The sequence below is a fragment of the Megalobrama amblycephala genome, linkage group LG22 (assembly GCF_018812025.1).
Source record: "Megalobrama amblycephala isolate DHTTF-2021 linkage group LG22, ASM1881202v1, whole genome shotgun sequence".
Lineage (NCBI taxonomy): Eukaryota > Metazoa > Chordata > Actinopteri > Cypriniformes > Xenocyprididae > Megalobrama > Megalobrama amblycephala.
In genome coordinates this window covers 28346354-28370054 of record NC_063065.1, presented here as the reverse complement: position 1 = coordinate 28370054, position 23701 = coordinate 28346354, and the positions used below count along the sequence as shown (strand labels likewise).

Below are 23701 nucleotides of genomic sequence, written 5' to 3'. Positions count from 1 at the left end.
ACACTGTTCTTTTGAACTTTCTATTCATCAAATAATCCTGAAAAAAAAATATTGTACACAAATATTTTGTACAATTGTACACATTAAATGTTTCTTGAGCAGCAAATCAGCATATTAGAATGATTTCTGAAGGATCATGTGACACTGAAGACTGGAGTAATGATGCTGAAAATTCAGCTTTGCATCACAGGAATAAATTACTTTGTGAAATATATTCAAATAGAAAACAGTTATTTTAAATTGTAATAATATTTCACAATATTACTGTTTTTTACTGTATTTTTAATTAAATAAATGTAGCCTTGGTGAGCAGACAAAACTTATTTTAAAAACATTAAAAATCTTAGTGGTTCCAAACTTTTGGACTGTACATTTATGATTATTGAAAATGTTCCACTATTATATATATGTATATATACACCTCAAATATAGCTTTCAAAAGTGTTATGCTCATCAAGGATGCCTTTATTTGCCTTTATTAGTGTCACATGATCCTTCAGAAATCATACTAATATGCTGATTTGCTGCTCAAGAAACATTTTTGATTATTGAAAATCGTTTCTTAGTTCACGGAGCAGCCGTCGCTATTCATTTTTTAAAACTTGCAGTATAATTTAAACACAACTTCATTCTTTATAAATCTCTCCAAATTGAAAGTTCACGGAGGAAGCCTCAAAACAGAATAAAACTTTTAAACAAATAAATACTTTACTCACATTTATTTGTAATAAAAATATTTTGTAACACTATAAAAGTCTTTACTGTCACCTTTGATCCATTTCAGGAGAATGATATATTACATCTTGTCTTTGCTTAATAAAAGTATTAATTTATTTTAAAAATATATTCTGACCCCAAACTTTTGAATGATAATGTATATTTTGTAATATTCAGATCTGACCAGACAACTAACCCCAGTATGAACAACAGTAATAGCAATGCTTGACTTGCCAAACACCACTGACAGGTCATGCGATGTCAAAAAGTCATGTAGCAGAAGGATATTTAATATACAACTTAGTTTTCCCAGCCTCTGACCTGCCTGTGTGTTTAAGTGTGCGACCAAGTGAGATTGAGTGCACTTTGCCATATGTTTGTGAATGAGTGTGTGTGTGTAAGCGTTCGCTCTGGTGGGTGTCAGTAAAGTGCTTGTGTGGGCGACTCTCATCCCACACGCAGCTTTTTAGCCTGAAGGCTTTTGGCATTGTTTCTCCGAATCCCATTTTCATATCTTCTGCATCTGAGCGGCTGTGTGAAAGCCGGCTGGTGGAGGCGCATCATTAAACTGCAGTGACTGCTATGGTAATGACTGCTGAAGGCAGCCTGACCGCAGCAGAGCCCCAGCACGTACACGGTGCATATTAAACCGTGAGGATGACGATAAGAGAATGATACGTGTGTGCGTATCGCTCCGCCGAGACGGCAGCCTGTCATAAAATCCTGATTCGTTTATTTCGTTATCCTACTCTTCATGACAGACAGGTCGGCCTCGGAAGTTTCTTGTTGAGGTGAATATGAGGGTGTGGAGAGTTTGAGCCTTGACCTTTGACTACTGGAGCAAAGACTGTTCAGGCTTGACCCAGGCTTAAAATGCCTGTATTATTCTATTTTTTTATTTATTTTGTTTTGGAGTCTCCTACTATAGGTTTACATGCACCCGAGGTCAAAAACACGTTAATTTTCACATATTATACATCACAGCATCAGCTCTTTTCTCACAGTGTCTGAAACGGTTTGATGAAGGATCCGATCTCTCTATACCCCTCCTTTCTGAGAGCCTGCTCTGCTCTGATTGGTCAGATGGCCCAGTCTGTTGCGATTGGTCAATCACTTACAGCGCATTTTGGAAACCAAACACCCATTACCATATCTGAATTTCAGCTCCGGATCTTCTTCAGCGCTTGATACGCAGTGATACGAACAGTAACGATGGCGTCGGTTTTATCGTATCGGTTCAAGCGCGAGTCCTCATCCTTTGGAAGTGGATTAAAGTGGATTATTGCAAAAAATAAGCTCTTTGACCAACAGAAGTTTGATTTTTACACGTTTTGTTCATCATGATAATCTTCACAAATGAATACAGCTTTTATAATATAGTGAAGCCTAAATACAACTGGCAGAAGTAAAAAGCCAAAGGTGGGCAGTAAACGAGCTACACCAGTCACATGACTTCAACGTCACCGTCAGTAAGTTTCAACAACTCTTTCAGTCTTTGTTTAAAAACATTTTCCCTGAAAGTTTTAGTTTGAATAGTTTGCAAGCATGTAGTTATAAACACAACGAGGCTGTATAGTGAGTAAATGAGTTACCTGTTCTACTGATGACGTTTAATGTCCCCAACAGCCTCTGTAGTCCCATTTAGACACTTGTTAGCAACCGCCTTTTTGAGACAGGTAAAAGCTTTATAAAATCACGAGTGGGTATTAATAATGTATTTTATGACTTAAAACATGAAAATATCATGAGCTTGTGTTTACCACAGACCTTATATCAGGCATTTAACTAAAAACCCATTAACCCACTGACGATGGAGCCTTGATGGAGTACGGTGGAGTACTTTTTCTTCTTTTTTTTTTCTTTTTTTTGACCTACAATAATATCCCTGCAGAACTTTATTGGTGAGTTGTGGAAGAAGGAAACCCAGTGTTAAAAAATGGCATGAACCGCCAACTTGAAAACTGAAGAAACAGTCTAACGTTCAAAATGACCAACCAAAGTTTGCTTTACTTAAAGTGAAATTTAGGGACGGGTAAATCTAAAATGTAGTAAACAGCCCATGGAGGTTTATGGAATAAATCATTGTGATTGATGATTTCTTGCTTTCATTTACATTTATGCATTTGGCAGACGCTTTTATCCAAAGCGACTCACATTGCATTATACTATACATTTGTATCTGAGTATGTGCAATCCCTGGGATCAAACCCATGACCTTGGCATTGCTAGTGCCACGCTCTAACCACTGAGCTACAGGAAAGCTTTAAAGGTGCAGTATGTAATATTTTTGCAGTAAAATATTCAAAAACATCTAGGCCAGTGTTATATATTTTGTTCACTTGAGTACTTACAATATCCCAAATGTTTCCAACTATTTGTAAATCGTGAGAAAATTGCAATTTAACCGAGGTTCAATTGCGTCATACCCGTGTTACCGCTTTTATTTTGTAGAAACTATGGAAACACCAAAGACGCTTTAATATATTACATGTTTTAATAGACAAGGGAACAACTGTTTTTGTCACGGTGCACACAAGAACAAGATGGTAAGATCCAAGTGCAGTGATGTTTATTACAGGAGACTCCAAGCATGTAATCCAGAACACAGGCAAAGGTTAAACTCCACAAAAACAGTCCAATACAAAAAGCCAGAGAAACAAAGTGCACGTAACAAAATACAACAAACCACAACCAAGGACAGAAACAACTGAGACTAAATAGACAGACACTGATAACAAACACAAAACAGCTGAGTGCAATGAGTGGGATAATGAGTCCAAGAGTGAGTATGGGTATTGTAGTCCAAGGGGTGAAAACAAGAGTCCAAGATGGAGTGCCCTCTAGTGGCTGATAGGGCACTCTCACTGGTGATCATGACATTACCCCCCCTCAAAGGAGCGGCTACCAGACGCTCCACCAGACAAAACAAAAACACAAAAACTCAGGAGGGAGGTGGACAGGAGGAGGATCAGGGGGAGGGATGGTGGGCCAGCTCCAGGGTGCCCAACTGATAGCCAGGGTGGTGCTGGAGGAACTGACCAGGCTGGTTCCAGTGGTTCTGGAGTCCTGGCTGAGTGCCAGGGTGGCGCTGGAGGAACTGACCAGGCTGGTTCCAGAGGGTCTGGAATCCTGGCTGATTGCCAGGGTGGCGCTGGAGGAACTGACCAGGCTGGTTCCAGAGGGTCTGGAATCCTGGCTGATTGCCAGGGTGGCGCTGGAGGAACTGACCAGGCTGGTTCCAACGGTTCAGACGGCCTGGGCAGTGGCGGCAGGGCAGAAAGCCTGGGCGGCGGCGGCAGGGCAGAGGGCTTGGATGACGGCGGCAGGACAGAAGATCTGGGCGGTGGCGGCAGGGCAGAAGGCTTGGACGGCGGCAGGGCAGTAGGCTTGGACGGCGGCAGGGCAGTAGGCTTGGACGGCGGCGGCAGGGCTGGCCAAGGGTGCTTCGTGGCCATATCAGGGAGAGCGGGCAGCTCGGTGACGGCCTCCGTGGCCGTATCAGGGAGAGCGGACAGCTCGATGACGGCCTCCGTGGCCGTATCAGGGAGAGCGGAGGACTCAAGGACGGCAGCGGGCTCAGACTGGAACTGCTCTGGGACGGCAACGAGTTCAGACTGGAACTGCTCAGGGACGGCAACGTGCTCAGACTGGGGCTGCTCTGGGACGGCAGCGTGCTCAGGCTGGGGCTGCTCTGGGACGGCAGCGTGCTCAGGCTGGGGCTGCTCTGGGACGGCAGCATGCTCAGGCTGGGGCTGCTCTGGGACGGCAGCGTGCTCAGGCTGGGGCTGCTCTGGGACGGCAGCGTGCTCAGGCTGGGGCTGCTCTGGGACGGCAGCGTGCTCAGGCTGGGGCTGCTCTGAGAGCATCCTCCAGGCACGCAAGACCGCCAAAACATAGAACGTGAGGACAGCCCTCTTAGCCATCACCGGACTGATAGGGAGAGCATGCCGTACTGGAGCGGACTCACTGGCTGGAGCGGACTCACTGGCTGGAGCGGGCTCACTGGCTGGAGCGGGCTCACTGGCTGGAGCGGGCTCACTGGCTGGAGCAGGCTCACTGGCTGGAGCGGACTCACTGGCTGGAGCGGACTCACTGACTGGAGCGGACTCACTGACTGGAGCGGACTCACTGACTGAAGCAGGCTCTGGAGTGGACTCACTAACTGAAGCGGGCTCTGGAGTGGATTCACTGACTGGAGCGGGCTCTGGAGTGGACTCACTGGCTGGAGCGGGCTCTGGAACGGACTCACTGGCTGGAGCGGGCTCTGGAGTGGACTCACTGGCTGGAGCGGGCTCTGGAGCGGACTCACTGGCTGGAGCGGGCTCGGGCTGTTCTGAGTGCATCCTCCAGGCACGCAAGACAGCCAAAATATAAAAAGTGAAGACAGACCTCCTGGCCATCACGGGACTGACAGGGAGAGCATGCGGGACTGGAGTGGACTCACTGGCTGGAGCGGGCTCTGGAGTGGACTCACTGGCTGGAGCGGGCTCTGGAGTGGACTCACTGGCTGGAGCGGACTCACTGGCTGGAGCGGACTCACTGGCTGGAGCGGACTCACTGGCTGGAGCGGACTCACTGGCTGGAGCGGACTCACTGGCTGGAACGGGCTCACAGGCTGGAGCGGGCTCTGTAGTGGACTCACTGGCTGGAGCGGGCTCTGTAGTGGGCTCACTGGCTGGAGCGGGCTCTGTAGGGGACTCACTGGCTGGAGCGGACTCACTGACTGGAGCGGGCTCTGTAGTTGACTCACTGGCTGGAGCGAGCTCTGTAGTAGACTCACTGACTGGAGCGGCCTCACTGACTGGAGCGGACTCCTTGACTGGAGCGGACTCCTTGACTGGAGCGGACTCCTTGACTGGAGCGGACTCCTTGACTGGAGCGGACTCACTGACTGGAGCGGACTCACTGACTGGAGCAGGCTCTGGAGTGGACTCACTAACTGAAGCGGGCTCTGGAGTGGATTCACTGACTGGAGCGAGCTCTGGAGAGGCCTCCGGGTCTTGGGGGATGGAAGCCTTCCTCCTCCTCTTCCTCCTTTTAGATGTGGGAAGCGGAGACTCAGTGCCAACCTCCTCTGAGGCCTCTGAAGCGGATTCACGGGCTGGGACGCACTCATGGGCTGGAGCAGGCCTTGGAAACGACACACGGGCTGGAGCGGGCACACGGGCTGGAGCGGGTGCTGGAGGTAGTCGAAGCGGCCCATTCCCACGCAGATGCAGGTAATTGGAGAAATTCCAAAAGTTTAACCCCCTTACCAGCTCCATCTCCCACTGCGGCAGAGGTTTATCCAGACAGTTATTAATTGTGTCTTTGAGGACCGTATCAGAGAGACCATACCCCTCCGCCCGTGACCAGAACTTCTGGACGAATGCCCGCACTCCCATTCTCCTCTGGCGGAGAGTTGCCAAAAGGGCCTGAGCCTCCACGGATGACCGGAGTCTCCTGCTGCTGGATCCTTGCATAGCGGTGGTTTGTTCTGTCACGGTGCACACAAGAACAAGATGGTAAGATCCAAGTGCAGCGATGTTTATTACAGGAGACTCCAAGCATGTAATCCAGAACACAGGCAAAGGTTAAACTCCACAAAAACAGTCCAATACAAAAAGCCAGAGAAACAAAGTGCACGTAACAAAATACAACAAACCACAACCAAGGACAGAAACAACTGAGACTAAATAGACAGACACTGATAACAAACACAAAACAGCTGAGTGCAATGAGTGGGATAATGAGTCCAAGAGTGAGTATGGGTATTGTAGTCCAAGGGGTGAAAACAAGAGTCCAAGATGGAGTGCCCTCTAGTGGCTGATAGGGCACTCTCACTGGTGATCATGACAGTTTTGATATATTTATAGACAGAAAACTAATTGTTGTTATATAGCTCAACACGTTTAGTCTTTTTTCTCCATCATACAATACGTTTTAAAATTAATTGCATGCCATTTATCAACACAAGCCATCCAGTATTTAATATGATATTGTAAAATCGATCTATCTTACTGCAGTGTGTAACAGTGTCTCACAGCAGCCGCCGAGCGAACGCACAGAGTAACGTTATAACATCATTTTCAACACTCTCAAATGTATCTAATATGATAAACAGAGCTGCGTCACCTCATACTCATGACCGGAAAAGCGGAAGCGGCGCCGGCGACTGTGTCATAATAAAAGTCCCGCTGCTCGTGAGGCGTGTGTTGATCAATCGCTCCAGCTCCTCGTTCAGCTCCACAACACTCGCTCCTGCTCTGCTTCATACTACAGTAACATTAATAATCTCATCCATTAACATGATTTCTTCCCGAGTCCAATCCCAGTTCTTTTCCACAGTCCGTTGAGGTGTCCCAAGATTCCGCTCTCAAACTTGCCGTCATCAAGCTACGCCTTTGTTTTGAATAGGCCTCTAGCGACCTCTAGCGGACAGAATTATTACATACTGCACCTTTAATTAAGTGTATTTTAAGTATTTTAAGTAGATATTGTCATGTTAATAATACTAATACTAATAATTATTCATAATAATAAATCATTGACTTTTTCCTTAATCTATGTATTTATAGGAAAAAGTAAAAGTATTATTAATTATATTTAAATGGCTGATACCTGAAATAGTTTTTGCTTTACATTTACTGAAATACTTTTGTTGTTGTTGTTGTTGTTGTTGTTGTTGTTTTTCATATTACTTTTTCTTAGTCATGCATAATGAATCCTGCATTTCACTTGATGTAATGAACTTAATGTAAAGGTGTTCTGGCCCAACCCTGATTATGCCATTTTAGCATTTTAGTCCATCTTAACAAGGCTCTAAACACATGGATGTAGTTTGACATCAGTGTATATTTAAATTAAATGATTGTCACAAATGTATGTGCCTCTTCACTGTGCAAATGATATACAATTAACATGGCACAATAACCACCCACAGATAACTAGTGCTGAGCTGAGGTTTGCTTGAAAGTGATGTTTGTGACTGTTTTTTTAACCTCCTAGTCATGGTGATAAATATACCCAGGCAAACTTTTTTTCCTTTCATTTTTACTGCTGATTTGCATAATTCTGTTATGATATCGGTGCTAAAGCAACACAGACTGTGTAAAATGTGCAAATAAATTAAGATTCTTAATGATTTTTCCCCTTAATTGATGCCATGAACCTTTACAACTTTTGGCAAATTCTTCTTGAAAAATTCTTATTGAAAGCACATTGATTCAAAAAATGTGCAGCCAATCACACTAGAGCTTGCCATTTTGAGAAAGCTCTTACCATTTTTGTGAACTACATCAGACAATCTGTGAATTTTCTGTAAGTGTGCCATCAGAGGCTGAGACTAGGGTTTCTCCATCTCCCCCTCACCATCACTTTTTCAAGGGCACGACCTCCCTTGGTGCACCGCCGGTGTAATTGAAGATGAGGGAGTAATCAAAGCGGTCCTGGGACCCCCTGAGCTCCGATGCCTAGACTAGATACTCCAAGCATGAGACAAATGGCCAAAACTCAGGGGTGGATTCCTGTCTTCCTCTCCTCTAGTTTTTCTGCTGATTGTCTGCTCACCCTCCCATGAGCCTCTGGGAACAGGGGGAGGATCCTGTTACTACAGCTTACTGTAGAGAGGTGTTGTGTTGCGGATATGTGTGAAAGAGGATTGAGAAGGAGCGAGGAGGAACTACCCCATCCATGACCTTAAACATGCTGAATTTTCAGCAGAAGGTGTAGAGGTCAAAAAAGTTAAAGAGTTAATTCACCCAAAAATGAAAATTCTGTCATTAATTACTCACCCTCATGTTGTTCCACAACCGTAAGATCTTCATTCATTTTCGGAACACAAATTAAAATATTGACGACAAGATAATTAACACTTTCAGATGCCCAGAAAGCAACTAAAGACATATTTAAAACAGTTCATGTGACTACAGTGGTTCAACCTTAATGTTATGAAGTGACGAGAATACTTTTAAAAAACAAAATAATGACATTATTCAACAATATCTAGTGATGGGCGATTTCAAAACACTGCTTCATGAAGCTTCGAAGCTTTACGAATCTTTTGTTTCGAATCAGTGGTTCGGAGCGTGTACCAAACTGCCAAAGTCACGTGAACCATTGAAATTTCAAATTGTTTCAAAACACTTATGACATAATAAAGCCTTCTTTACTGAAATCACATTACTTTGGCAGTTTGATAGATGCTCCAAACCACTGATTCAAACGCAAGATTCATAAAGCTTCAAAAAGAAAGAATCGACTCTGAACCACCTAAACGAGTCGTCAGTAACACATTGGCATATTGCCAGCCTATGGTCTTCATTGGTTGCCCACAAACTGCATCTACTTTGACCCGCCCTCAAACGCTGTACCTGGTTCATGTTGTAGGAGAGTTTTATACTATTGCGGCAGTTAGAGATCCATCCATGTCAGATACAGAGCTGGGTCGCTAAAGACCTGAATATGTAAAGATTATTGGTGAAACATTCATGCGTTTAAGGGTTATCTTTATTTTTATTTCAGTTTTAGTAAATTTAGTACTTCAGGTTATTCTATTATAATAGGTATTATTACCGTGATTTGGCTTTTATTTTTATTTCAGGTTTAGTTTTAGTAAATGTAGTACTTATACTGTTATAATATTTATTATTATTATTATTGTGGGCTTTTATTCTTATATTATATTCAGTTTTTCACATTTTTAATTAACAACAGCAATACTAGTCTGATCTTCACACAAAGCTTTCGTATGAATTCAGAATTATGATACTTTTATGGTTTTATGGTTTTGCTCCTTTTTTGATGCTTGAAAGCTTCATTGCTCATTCATTGCAATTGCACAGAAAAGAGCGACTCCAGATTTTCTCGATTCGCCTTCACACGGGCTTGAAACGGCATGAGGGTTAATAAATGATGGCATAATTTTCATTTTTGGGTGAACTATTTCTTTCAGCAAACTGAATTTTCAAGCAGCCTATGCAAAAACACAGAGATGAAGGTGATTGAGGTCGAGAGAATTAATACAAAGCCCTACCGAACCACATTAGTCAGTTTACTACTGCCGTTCTACTCCAGAAATGCAAATGAAAAGGGGGGAAGAGCTTTCTGAGGAAAGACGGAGATCTGAGACGACAGCTGGATATAATCTTCCTCTCCGTCTCGCTCGTTCGTTTTTACTTCAGGGTCTGTTTATACCTCTGAAAATTTCAGTAGGAGGCAAAATGTTTGCTTTAATTTACTCAAGCTCGTTGATTTCTTGATGCCAAACACCCTCCCCTCACGTCTGTCATCCCTTAATTTCCAACATCTCACTCCCCGATCTGCTCGCACGGTGCGCTGAGCATTGCATTAATGGCCTGTAATGCCTAACAAGGGCAGGGGAGGCGTCTGATTGGAATCGCCTGCTAGCGCATTATCCAACACCCACCACCATAGATTCAGGGTTTGCTTTGGAAGAGCCGGAGGATTTGTACAGACTCCACGTTCCCACTCTTGCAGGTTTATTCCTGGCCGCCGAGGGCCGTCGCCGTTTCCACAGTAACCCGTACCTGTCAAACGCGCACAGTCATGTCTCGCATGGTGTTTGAAAATAAGTTTGATAAAAATAACTGACAGAACGCATGTTGGGTTAATTTTACCCAGCAAATTAGTTTTTTTTTTTAAATTTAACCCAGCATAATGGTTTGATTAATTTTTACTGTAATACTGGCTTTTTTTTTTTTCTTTTCTTTTTTTTTACTTCATACATGAATTAATGTTTACAGATTAACTTAAATCCTCACACTTTTTTTCAATACTCCATACAACCACTGGTTTGCATGATAATTTCTTTATTTCAATAATAATTTATATAGTTTAAATACATATTCGCTACATTTATGCTCGTTAAACAAATATTAGAAGTAAAAAATGAAACATTTAGAAGTAATTCAAGTGTAATCGACCAGTCTCAGTTGTCCTGTTTCCAGCCGGAGATGGCTCACGTTCGGCGGGAGAACTGATAACTTCAGACCACCGCCCTGAATTTCACTCGTAGCCGAAAAATGCTGTGACTGACTCCATAACCTGTCCATAAATAATCAGTGTACAATTCTGAGAACATATTTTAACATAATAACATAATAACACTGGGTTATTATGTCTGACCCAGGGTCTGGGCAACACAAAAACTACCCAAACACTGGGTTATTATGTCTGACCCAGGGTCTGGGTAACACAAAAACTACCCAAACACTGGGTTGTTACATCTGACCCAGGGTCTGGGTAACAGAAAAATTACCCAAACACTGGGTTATTATGTCTGACCCAGGGTCTGGGTAACACAAAAACTACCCAAACACTGGGTTGTTACATCTGACCCAAGGTCTGGGCAACACAAAAACTACCCAAACACTGGGTTATTATGTCTGACCCAGGATCTGGGCAACACAAAAACTACCCAAACACTGGGTTATTATGTCTGACCCAGGGTCTGGGTAACACAAAAACTACCCAAACACTGGGTTATTATGTCTGACCCAAGGTCTGGGCAAAACAAAAACTACCCAAACACTGGGTTGTTACATCTGACCCAGGGTCTGGGTAACAGAAAAATTACCCAAACACTGGGTTGTTACGTCTGACCCAAGGTCTGGGTAACACAAAATCTACCCAAACACTGGGTTGTTACGTCTGACCCAAGGTCCGGGTAACACAAAAACTACTCAAACACTGGGTTGTTACGTCTGACCCAGGGTCCGGGTAACACAAAACTACTCAAACACTGGGTTGTTACGTCTGACCCAGGGTCCGGGTAACACAAAAACTACCCAAACACTGGGTTGTTACGTCTGACCCAAGGTCCGGGTAACAGAAAAACTACCCAAACACTGGGTTGTTATGTCTGACCCAGGGTCCGGGTAACACAAAAACTACTCAAACACTGGGTTGTTACGTCTGACCCAGGGTCCGGGTAACACAAAAACTACCCAAACACTGGGTTGTTACGTCTGACCCAGGGTCCGGGTAACACAAAAACTACCCAAACACTGGGTTGTTACATCTGACCCAGGGTCTGGGTAACACAAAAACTACTCAAACACTGGGTTGTTACGTCTGACCCAGGGTCCGGGTAACACAAAATCTACCCAAACACTGGGTTGTTACGTCTGACCCAAGGTCCGGGTAACAGAAAAACTACCCAAACACTGGGTTGTTACGTCTGACCCAAGGTCCGGGTAACACAAAAACTACTCAAACACTGGGTTGTTACGTCTGACCCAGGGTCCGGGTAACACAAAAACTACCCAAACACTGGGTTGTTACGTCTGACCCAGGGTCTGGGTCTGGGTCAGTTGTTCCCAAACTGGGGTATGTGAGGCGACAGAGGGGGTACGCAAACAAAATGCCAAATTTTGCTGTTCATTTAATTCTTCCCCACCTTGAAATAACATTAAAACCAAGCATGTATTTTCTAACGGGCACAATGCCGTAAATACATGACATCCAATCAAAATACCACATCTTTTGCGGTCAAATCTCACAGCATCCATTTCCACATAAGCAGCGTTTATATGGGTGCATATATGTTGCGTGCAGAGTCTGCTGCCTTAGCAAATCACGCTATTACTGCCGTTCTTGACAAAGTACAATAGATTTAGCACTTAATAGCATGAAGAACAAATAGCCTTGCACAAAAGGTGCATAAAGATCAATTTAAGATCCAAACGCTTGATACAAAACATACCTTTTGTGAGTTCTTGTTTTTTATGTTGATAATATTTTACGAGCAAGAACGCACATCCAAACATCCGTACGATTGCAAATGTGACATTTATTTTATAGAACAGTTCAAAAACAAAAGGGTAATATTAAGTGATGTTCTTCACAGTATTGTCAGTATTTGCTCTATTGTGCAATGAAAGCCACAGAACTACAACACAGCGGTAATTCGTGAACGAATCTGCAGCTTTGAACGAATCGTTCGTGAAAGTCATTCGGTCCATTCCAAACGGGATATATCGCCCTCCGAAGGGCACTTCGGAGTGAAAATAATCATGGCCGCCATATTGAAGGGTCGTTCCAAACCGAAGTGCTCAAAACTGGCCACTTCAAAGGGCCCTTTAGAATGAAGGATTTCGAAGGGAACAACTGATGGACACTTCTGGCCCCCATGATCCTTTGCACAGGGAAGTTTGACGTCACAGAATGGGTACAGGAGGCTAGGAGTTCGATTTTAACTATAAAGGTATATATAATATTTTTATGTACTACTGTAATATTTATACGAGTTAGATTTGGTACATTATTATGGTCAAAACGACATTGTACTTCAACAAAAAAACTTTACAGCTCCCTTTATCAGTCCATTCAAATGTTTAAAATACATATATACAATATAGCCTACATGCGATAAACCTAAAATAAATAAATAAATAAACTAACGTTACATAAAGGGCGCAGCTTGCACAATCTACTCCTCCTTGATTGTCTCGTTAAGATGACGCAGAAGTGCGTTCCAAAAAAAGAGTTTTTTTGACCCCTACACCCTTCATCCCTTCGAAGCTCTCACTCCGGAGGGTAAACCCTTTGAAGGGATTAGGGCATAGGGATGAGCCCTTCCGAATGGAACGCAGGGATAGATTCAGTGATTCATTCATTCAGCCACTTGCTTCGTTGAACAAATGACTTGATGACTCACGCATTAAGACAGTGACTTACCGCCATCTACTGGCAGTTTTAGTATTTAAAATAATCACTTTTCATGTTTTTATCATTGCATATGTCTCTATTGAACTTTTTTTTTTAAATTTAAAACTGTATTAATGTTGTAAAGGTATTTATAAAGATTAAAAAAATGCATTAGAAAGTCAATTTAGGGGGGCAAATATTGTCCCTTAATGGAAAAGGTGCAGTCTAAGCGGAAGAGAGGGGGGTACGCTGAAGGATGGTGAATGCCTCAGGGGGTACTCCACTCTAAAAAGTTTGGGAACCACTGGTCTGGGTAAAACAAGAACTACCCAAACCCCGGGTTATTACGTCTGACCTAGGATCTGGGTAACACAAAAACTACCCAAACACTGAAAAAATGACCCAAAAGGCTCAACCCAGGACTTGGGTAGAAAAAGTAACCCAAGAATTTTAGAATGATATATTATAGAAGGCTTTATAGGGTTAAAGGTACAAACAAATAGTCTAAGTCATGAATAATGCGCTATAGGCCCTTTAAATGCCCTTCAGGTGCTCCGTCCACTTCACTAGAACACCTCAGTGCAATCCCTTAAAATCGGGATGCACACATTCTTTCCAGGATGTACCTCATGTCGAAGTATATGGGAAAATAACAGTGGATTTAATTCTTCAAACATGTGGAGGTCGTTTTGACCTGCCTTTGAAATGCTCGTTCATCCTCCATTCCATTCCCTGTGTGTTTTAATGCAGCGTACGCTGGTCTTCTTTGCTCTTGTGTTTGCTAAAGGGCACACTGGGAAATATCTAATGTTTGCAGGAAAAGTTTTTAATTTGAACCTGTGGCCACGAGTCTGAAGTGCAAACAAATTCTCACCTTGTCTTCGCATCGCCCTCATTAACCTTTCCCTTAGAAATCTATTATTATCTGCAACACTAACTGTACATGATCCGGTCTAGTCTCAGGCGAGTCGTCCGCACATCTGCATTCCCTCAAGGAATAGCGTGTGTACGCGTTTCATTCTCATTTCCAGTGTAAGGCTACAACAGTTTTTCTGCAGTGTCTGCAGTTGATCCACAGAAAAAAAGAGCCGTATGACACCTCTGTAGTGTGTGTGTGTGTGTGTGTGTGTGTGTGTGTGTGTGTGTGAGACTGGGAATCTGCAGTGTGACATCCCAACAATGGGGTGCCTGCTGCAGCCGCATCAATTAACATGAGGCAGTGCCTGCTGCCATCTGATTCGTCGAGAGAGTTGTCATGTCACTTTTTCTGCCGCCCTCACAGCTCCGCCCCCTCCACTAGTGGAGGAGCTCAACCAGTCATGCACAAGGACACGCCCACTAAGAGTAGAGCACGGTGCTTTGTGTTCATGCTGGCGTGTGGAGTGTCGTTTTAGACACTGCTGCCCCCTAGTGAATCCTTCTGGAAGAGCCTTAGGCTGTGCACACCCACACTTACATGCCATTTCACTGATTTACAACCAAATGTTCAAATTCTTCTGTATTTAAAAAGGTTATTTGCCAAAATGATTGTCCCAAAGGCTGCTAAGCTTGTTAATGTTGATTGTCTCATTAATCACTGTAGTTAAATGAGGGCATGTCATTTTCCAAGCCAAAAACTTTCTTAGCCGTTTCCCAAATGCATTATTTGATGTCTTGTGGCCTATTGTTATATTATATTATATTATATTATATTATATTATATTATATTATATTATATTATATTATATTAGCTGTTCAAAAGTTTGGGGTATCTATCTAGTGTTCTGTCTATCCTTCTATCTATCCTTCTATTGTTCTATCGTTCTATACACCAATCAGGCATAACATTATGACCACCTTCCTAATATTGTGTTGGTTGCCCTTTTGCTGCCAAAACAGCCCTGACCTATATGGTCTGCAACAATGCTTTTTACGTGTCAAAGTAACATCCACATGGATGGCAGGACCCAAGGTTTCCCAGCAGAACATTGCCCAAAGCATCACACTGCCTCCGCCGGCTTGCCTTCTTCAGTGCATCCTGGTGCCAGGACGCACACGCACCCGGCCATCCATGTGATGTAAAAGAAAACGTGATTCATCAGACCAGGCCACCTTCTTCCATTGCTCCGTGGTCTAGTTCTGATGCTCACTGTTGGTGCTTTCGGCGGTGGACAGGGGTCAGCATGGGCACCCTGACCGGTCTGCGGCTATGCAGCCCCATATGCAACAAACTGCGAAGCTACAGTTTGAGCTAGTAGCTCGTCTGTTGGATCAGATCACACTATTCTAACCCTCTGTTCTTAACGTCTTACATAGAGCATGAAAAAGACTCACCTGTGGTACTAAGTGTAGTAAAGGCTAGACATATATTTGTGCCATCTGTTAATATTTAGGTTTGGTTCTCAAATGTATAGGACAGCCAGCTGTAATCTCCCAGAGTCCTCCGTATTTGACAAACAGGCAGCTGTTGTGCTGTCTTTAAAATTCTGTGAAAACATCTGCTGCCAAACCTACTGGGAGCACAAATATAGATGCTGGCTTCCTCCAAGGAGCCTTTAACTGTGTGTGCGAGTTTAAAGAAGTCAAGTCGTCATCATCTACGATAGACTTGGAAAGAGTCTGAACTTGTTTTGTGTGTGCACTGATTCTCGTGTACTTCTCTTGTAGTCCTCAATGTTACCCAATACACTGAACTGTTGGAGCAAAACATCGAGCGGCAACATGATCCACACAGGTCAGTTATTGTAATATGACAAGAAATTCAAACAGTTTGAACCTTGAAAGTTCCAAAATGCAGCAATATATGCATGGCAAATAATGGCATGATAATACAATAATAATAATAATAATAATAATGTGTAATACAAATATTTTACTATATACTTGTATAATAATAAAAATAATGACTCAAATTTGAACCTTGACCTTCCAAAATGCAGCAATATATGCACAATTCATCATCATCATTATTATTATTATTATTATTATTATTATTACCTTGAATTTGAATAATTGTATTATGACAATAATAGCATGATAATATAAAATAATAGTATGTAACAAAAAATATTTTACTATATACTTTTACTATAATTAATATTAATAATAATAGTAATATAGCATGTAGTTATATATATATATATATATATATATATATATATATATATATATATATATATATATCATAATTAAGATGTTGTTAATAATGCCATTATGTTTTTAAATACAATAAAATAACATTTTTTTTATTGTTTTATTGTTTATTTTATTCTCTTTACTCATTTTGTTAGTGACTGATGCCATCAATATCAATATATATATATGACACATGGTGGCTGATGGCCAATATAACATATATTTAATAAAAATAAATGATTTAAAATGAGAAAAAAAAAAAAAATAAAAACAATTTACACAACATTTACTCCAAGTTTACAAAATAAATAATTGAATGAAATCAGAAATATATTACAATCCATTAGTGAAGTTGCAAGTAGAATTTGGAAATGACAAAGTGGAGAAGTGAACATTGGATCTCGGCCACAAATAAACACCGTCATACTCTGATCAAACACAAACTGTGAAACATCCGAGTGCTTATATTGTATTTCAGCCAGTGGAACGTGGCCTGTCCAGTCGTAATGTCACGTAATCTGCTCAGTTTGTCTTTCAAAAGCGGATAAAGTAGTTTTTCATTCATTCATATGTATGATTATGGCAGGTGTTGTTTTGAGGTCAGTTCCTGGTCAAATATTGATGATGTTGAGAGAGAGAGGCCTGTACTGGATGAGTTTGCACAGGTGCCTCCCTGGAGTGTGATGTACCCAGCATGCCCTGCTGATGTCAGGCGAAACAGAGAGAGCGTTGATGGCACAGCACAAACCAGTCCTGAGCAAAGTCAGGAGTCACTCCAGCTTTGGCAGAGGACGTGCCGAAACACAGCAACTCCACACTGCCCTTTTCACTTTGTCAAGTAAAGTGTCCTGTTCACTAATTAATGTCTGAATATCTATTTTGGTTCAGAACCAGACTGTTTAGAGTCTTTAAAGCATTAAAGCATGTAGTTTTGTTCCTGTATCTTATGATTCTGAGTGAACCTGTATTATATAACAGTCTCTTCTAAGAGAAAAGCCTTTGTTAGTACAGTTTTACTCTCATGTGCACCTCAGAACTTGCCAAAAAAATCTGTGGTTGTCATGACACATGTTTCCTAATCTGGTTTTTGTTTTGTTTTGTTTACTTTGGTTTTGTTTTTTGTTTTGTTTTTTTCTTCTTTTCTTTGCTTGGTTTTGTCTTGTTTTGTTTTTTTGTTTATTGTTTTGTCTGTTCTTCTTTTGTTTACTTTGGTTTTGTCTTGTTCTTTATTTTATTTTATTTTGTTTTCTTTTATCTTTTTCTTTTCTTTTGTTTACTTTGGTTTTGACTTGTTTTTGTTTCATTTTGTTTTGGTTTTTTTTGTTTTGTCTATTCTTTTGCTTTCTTTGGTCTTGTTTTTGTTTTATTTTGTTTTTGTGATTTGTCTTTTTTTTTCTTTAGTTTACTTGGTTTTGTATAATTTTGTTTTGCTTTGTGTTTTGTCTTTTCTTCTTTTGTTTTCTTTAGTTTACTTGCTTTTGTATTTTGGTTTTGTTTTGTCTATTCTTTTGTTTATGTTGGTTTTGTCTTGTTTTTTTGTTTCATTTTGTTTTCTTTTGTTTTCTTTTCTTATTTTATTTTGTTTACTTTGGTTTTGTCTTGTTTTTTTGTTTTGTTTTGTTTTCATTTATCTTTTTATTTTTGTTTACTTTGTTTTTTTTTTCATTTTGTTTTGTGTTTTGTTTTTTCTTTTGTTTTCTTTTGTTTACTTGGTTTTGTATTGTTTTGGTTTTGTTTTGTCATTCTTTTGTTTACTTTGGTTTTGTCTTGTTTTTTGATTCATTTTGCTTTCTTTTGTTATCGTTTTATTTTTTTACTTTTTGTTTACGTTGATTTTGTCTTGTTTTTGTTTTGTTTTTGTGTTGTTTTTTGTTTAATTTTCTTTTGTTATATTTTCTTTTCCTTTGTTTATTTTGCTTTTGTCTTGTTTTTTATTTAGTTTTTTTCTTTTGTTATATTTCTCTTTTCCTTTGTTTACTTGGTTTTGTCTGGTCTTGTTTTTGTTTTGTTTTTGTCTTTTCTTCACATTGGTTTTGTCTTGTTTTTGTTTCATTTTGTTTATTTTTTTCTGTTCTTTTTTGGGGGGTTGTCTTGCCATTTATATTTTTTTTCTTAGTTTTTTATTTTATTTATTTTTTGGTTCTTTTTTTTTCAAATTTGGATTCACTGATATGGAGTCATAACAGGGTTATGTCAGCTCATAGTCAGGGGAAAGAAACAGCCTGGGAAGGCTCTGAGTGTGTTTGGGCACGTCTGTCTGCAATCTAGCAAACAGTGGTGGAAAAAAAAAAAGTCTGTTTTGGATGAGGATGGGGTGTGCACTGTGTGTGAAGTTCTTTCAAGCTTGAATTTGTAGCCCTTGTGCAATTACTAACTAATATAGCGTAATAGTCTATCTAGCTATACCACTACAAAATATGCCGTACAAAATGAGTTACCCATGGATGCTTTGTTGTGTTTCTCCTACCCTGTGTTAGAAAAGCTATTTTAAAACCAGATTTTAAAACTTAAAAAAAATAACTTTTTTAGATTTTTAAAACTTTAAAATCTATGAAATGTATGGTTGGGAAAAAAAAAACAGCAGCTGTATTTGAAAAACAACTACATTCGAAGTTTTTAAAGACTGAACTTAAATTTACTGTAAAAAAAACCAAAAATATTTCATTAACAGAAAGAACATTAGTGTACCAGACTACCCACATCTGTTTTATGCATTGTGGGGGGTTTTATGTTTGTTTTTAATTACTGTATTTTGTTTTAACAGTACAATGTTACTGCATGTGCATCAATGCACAAATTAAGTGTTATGCTGTTTACACCATCAGTATGACCTTATTTTACTAAATACCTGACTTGATTCAAACCAGCTGGCCACTTGACTCCTCCGTTTGGCACCTGGACCATAATGCACCTTGCTCTCTCGTCATCCCATCAGTCATCTGGCCGCGCTCCCTTGGGATCCTGCGTCTGTCTGCGTCAGTGCCCTGCTCTCCTCTTTTTTAAAGAGAGGTTATGGACAGGAGACACGAGGAGAGAGGCTGAAGTTGACAGATGGTCCGTGTCACAGGGACGCTGGGAATATTTACAGAGGGTCGCCCGTGCTCCGAAATGGATCTTAATGTTCCTGTTTGCTGAACCATCGCTATGAAAAATGACCATGTGCTTCCCCTTCACCAACCTTGCATCTTTTCCTTCCACTCAGACTTTTTCCAGGCAAATAACAGATAGATTCCTTGACTCTTTTTGAGACGCCTTTAATAGAGCGGTGGCGTTTAGCTGAAGCATCGTTCAGCAAGTAAATGTGGGTGCGGTGAAGGCCTGTGGTGTTTATAAAGCACATGGAGCTGATGTGGACAGGTGGACTACAGGTGTTCAAAGCATCCATGGGATTCCAGATCCGGATGTGTCAACAAATTTAACACAAGGCAATAATTAGAGAAAGATTATGCTTCTGCAGAGAAATCACATCTATCATACAACGGCCACTTCTCTTATTGAAGGCCATTTCGTTATGGACAGAACTGAGGAGATACATCCATAAGATTCTCCATTTTAAGATAAAGATGTTTTTGCTTCTGACAGATCAGTATGTAAAGTGAGGGGAGGGGTTTCTGATGCAATTAAGATATTGTGCGTGTGTGCCAGTGCGTATGTGTTTGTGTGTTTGCTTGTGTGTACATGTGAGTGTGTGCAAGTGTGTGTTTGTGTGCATTTGTGTGTGTGCGAGTATGTGTGTATTTGTGTGTGTGTTTGCTTGTGTGTACATGTGAGTGTGCATGCATGTGTGTATGCTTGTTTGTGTGTGCAAGTATGTGTGTGAGTGTTTGTGTATGCGTTTGTGTGTGTGTGCGAGTGTTTTTTATGCGTGCGTGTTTGTGCATGCGTTTGTGTTTGCTTGTGTGTACATGTGAGTGTGCATGTGTGTGCGAGTGTGTTTGTGCTTGCGTTTGTTTATGTGTGCGAGTGTGTTTTTGTGTGCATGCGTGTTTGTGTGCGTGTACGTATGACTAAGTGCGTGTGCATGTGTGTGTGTGTTTGTGCGTGCGTGCGTTTGTTTGTGTGTGCGAGTGTGTTTGTGTGTGTATGCGTGTGCTCGCGAGCGTGTGCATGCGTGTTTGTGTGTGTGTGTGCATGTGTGTGCGCATGCGTGTTTGTGTTTGTGAGTAAGTGTGTGTGGAGTGCATGTGTCTATCAGCCTCGATCACTACAGTAGTTAAGCCGATTAATTGGCCAGCTCTTGCTCATGCTTGGCCAGACAGAAATGAATCTGAATTTCTGACAACACACTTCATCTCCTGCTCTCTAGATTACTGCTATCAGTATTAGCAGTTGATAAACACTCGACCACTAGCTTTTCCATACATCATTGGACATGATGTTTTCAGCTGCAGCTCTTTATCAAACAGTGTCTACACTAAAGCGGTCTCTGCCCTTGTTTTGCTCACATCTCATTCTCAGGTTATACAGGTTGATCGTTTTGTTTTTTCCTGCGGTTTTGACGATGGATGTTTCGAACACTCAGTTTTCATACACACGGTTTGTCCTCGCTCATCACGAAGGCCGCAGCTCTGTTCAGTATTGATTTCGCCTGTTGCTGGCCTTGTTCAAGACCGCTGAAAACATGGACAAATAAAGATTACAAAATATCCTTTGGACTTTAGTGCATTACGTGCATATCTGCCATTCAACACGTTTATGTTTTCTCTTATTCAAATATATATTGCTGTGAAGTCCCATTCATTTTTTTGTGAACGTTGAAAAGAACAGAAGGCATGCCAATAGGTTAAAAAAAAGAATTGTGATTAATCTCATGTTTTTGTAGGTTCAGTAAGAAAATGTGGTGCATTTTTAGTTCCTCTTAATTTTAATAAATTCCAAACTGTATTTATTCAACAATAAAATAATATAGGACAGGACATGATTTTTCCATCAGGATTTGATTGAATCAATCAAAGTGGATGCAACATATTAGAGTCAAATGTGGGAGTTGAAAAGTATAAGGGATAATACTAATAATAATAATAATAATAATAATTTATTTCTTACAGATAAAGATGCCAGGAAAAACCAAGAAGGGATTTTTGCAAGAATGTCATAAAAGAATCACTGTATAGATGAGTGAAACAGCTTCTGGAACAAGAACAAATGTAGGCGGGGCTTGATTTTGTCCATGGGGAATTGATTGGATAGTTGTTGTTTGCTATTGGAGGATCTCATGTGAGTGACAGGTTGCCCCGCCCTCGTCTTCAGAGAAGAGAAGAGATGTTGCTGCAAAAGGGAGGGGAAGTTATTTTAAATAAAGTTTATGAGGCACAAGAATTTAAAATGATGTACACAGATTAATAATTCAGAATTAATAGTGCAATATTCCATAAAAAACAAGAACTGTCATTTCTGATTGCATGGTGACTTTAAAAGAGTTTTTATTAATGTGCAAAGGACATTTTAATAATCTAAAGAATGTGTTGTGCATACCAGCTCCAGAACACCAAACAGACATGTGCTTTGGCTCTTTTGACTAAGGCTGCCCATTCAGGCTTTCTCAAGCCAACATCAGAGTTTGTTTATGAACTTTAGCTTCTAGTTTTTAAGTGTAATTTCACAGGCTGAGCCAAAATATTCAATTTTGTTAGAGACATTTTTTTCTTTAGAACACAAGATTTAAAATGTGTAAATAGGGTCAATTTTAATTTTATGACAACCAAATAATGTTTTGAGCAAATATATTAATGGTATTCTTGTATTGTTGATGGTGCAATTCATAATATTGAGCTTTGATTATTGCATTTTGCCATATAAAGAATTCAAGCGACATTCTTTTCATTTAAAAGTCCCATCTTTATTTAATTTGTAAATAAATTAGCTATTAAAAAGTTAAACTTATGTGTGTGTGCATTGGACATACACCGATCAGGCATAACATTATGAGCACTGACAGGTGAAGTGAATAACACTGATCATCTCTTCATCACGGCACCTGTTAGTGGGTGGATATATTAGGCAGCAAGTGAACATTTTGTCCTCAAAGTTGATGTTAGAAGCAGGAAAAATGCTTGATAGCTAGATGACTGGGTCAGAGCATCTTCAAAACTGCAGCTCTTGTGGGGTGTTCCCGGTCTGCAGTGGTCAGTATCTATCAAAAGTGCTCCAAGGAAGAAACAGGGTTATGGCGGCCAAGGCCCATTGATGCACGTGGGGAGTGAAGGCTGGCCCGTATGGTCCGATCCAACAGACGAGCTACTGTAGCTCAAATTGCTCAAGAAGTTAATGCTGGTTCTGATAGAAAGGTGTCAGAATACACAGTGCATCACAGTCTGTTGCGTATGGAGCTGCATAGCTGCAGACCAGTCAGGGTGCCCAAGCTGACACCTGTCCACTGCTGAAAGAGCCAACAGTGGGAATCAGAACTGGACCACCGAGCAATGGAAGAAGGTGGCCTGGTCTGATGAATCACGTTTTCTTTTACATCACGTGGATGGCCGGGTGCATGTGCGTCGCTTACCTGGGGAACACATGGCACCAGGATGCACTATGGGAAGAAGACAAGCCGACAGAGGCAGCGTAATGCTTTGGGCAATGTTCTGGTTCCTTGGGTCCTGCCATCCATGTGGATGTTACTTTGACACGTACCACCTACCTAAGCATTGTTACAGACCATGTACACCCTTTCATTGAAACGGTATTCCCTGGTGGCTGTGGCCTCTTTCAGCAGGATAATGTGTCTTGCCACGAAGCAAAAAAGATTTGAGGAGCACAACAACGAGTTTGAGGTGTTGACTTGGCCTCCAAATTCCCCAGATCTCAATCCAATCGAGCATCTGTGGGATGTGCTGAACAAACAAGTCTGATCCATGGAGGCTCCACCTCACAACTTACAGGACTTAAAGGATCTGCTGCTAACATCTTGGTGCAGATACCACAGCACACCTTCAGGGGTCTAGTGGAGTCCATGCCTCGACGGGTCAAAAGGGGGACCAACACAATATTAGGAAGGTGGTCATAATGTTATGCCTGATCGGTGTATATTTATTGTTTTTCAGCAGTCATTGGAAATCACACAAATGTGGAACTACTTCATAGCTGATCAATTGTAAAAAATAAAATAAAAAAACTCCCTTAAAATATTTCAACCAATCAAAATCAAGAATTGTATAGTTACATACTAATAATGCAGTAAATTTGAAAGTGTTACATTTAATCTCACTACTTTTTCACTGTAGTA

The 23701-nt window shown here is 41.1% G+C and overlaps 1 protein-coding gene across 4 annotated transcripts in view; it reads left to right on the top strand.

The window, feature by feature from the left end:
• LOC125258394 (LYR motif-containing protein 4B) overlaps window positions 1-23701 on the top strand; it is a 92456-nt gene that overhangs the window by 68404 nt on the left and 351 nt on the right. The window contains exon 3 of one of the 4 annotated variants that reach the window (XM_048175317.1): window positions 21528-21626. The exons of 2 other annotated variants lie outside the window; for them this stretch is intronic. In XM_048175317.1, coding sequence (XP_048031274.1) covers window positions 21528-21593 — 66 coding nt within the window. In that variant the 3' untranslated portion in view covers window positions 21594-21626. Of the gene's footprint in view, window positions 1-16011; window positions 16205-21527; window positions 21627-23701 lie in introns of those variants that run through there. One more of the 4 variants, XM_048175315.1, reaches the window with a different exon arrangement.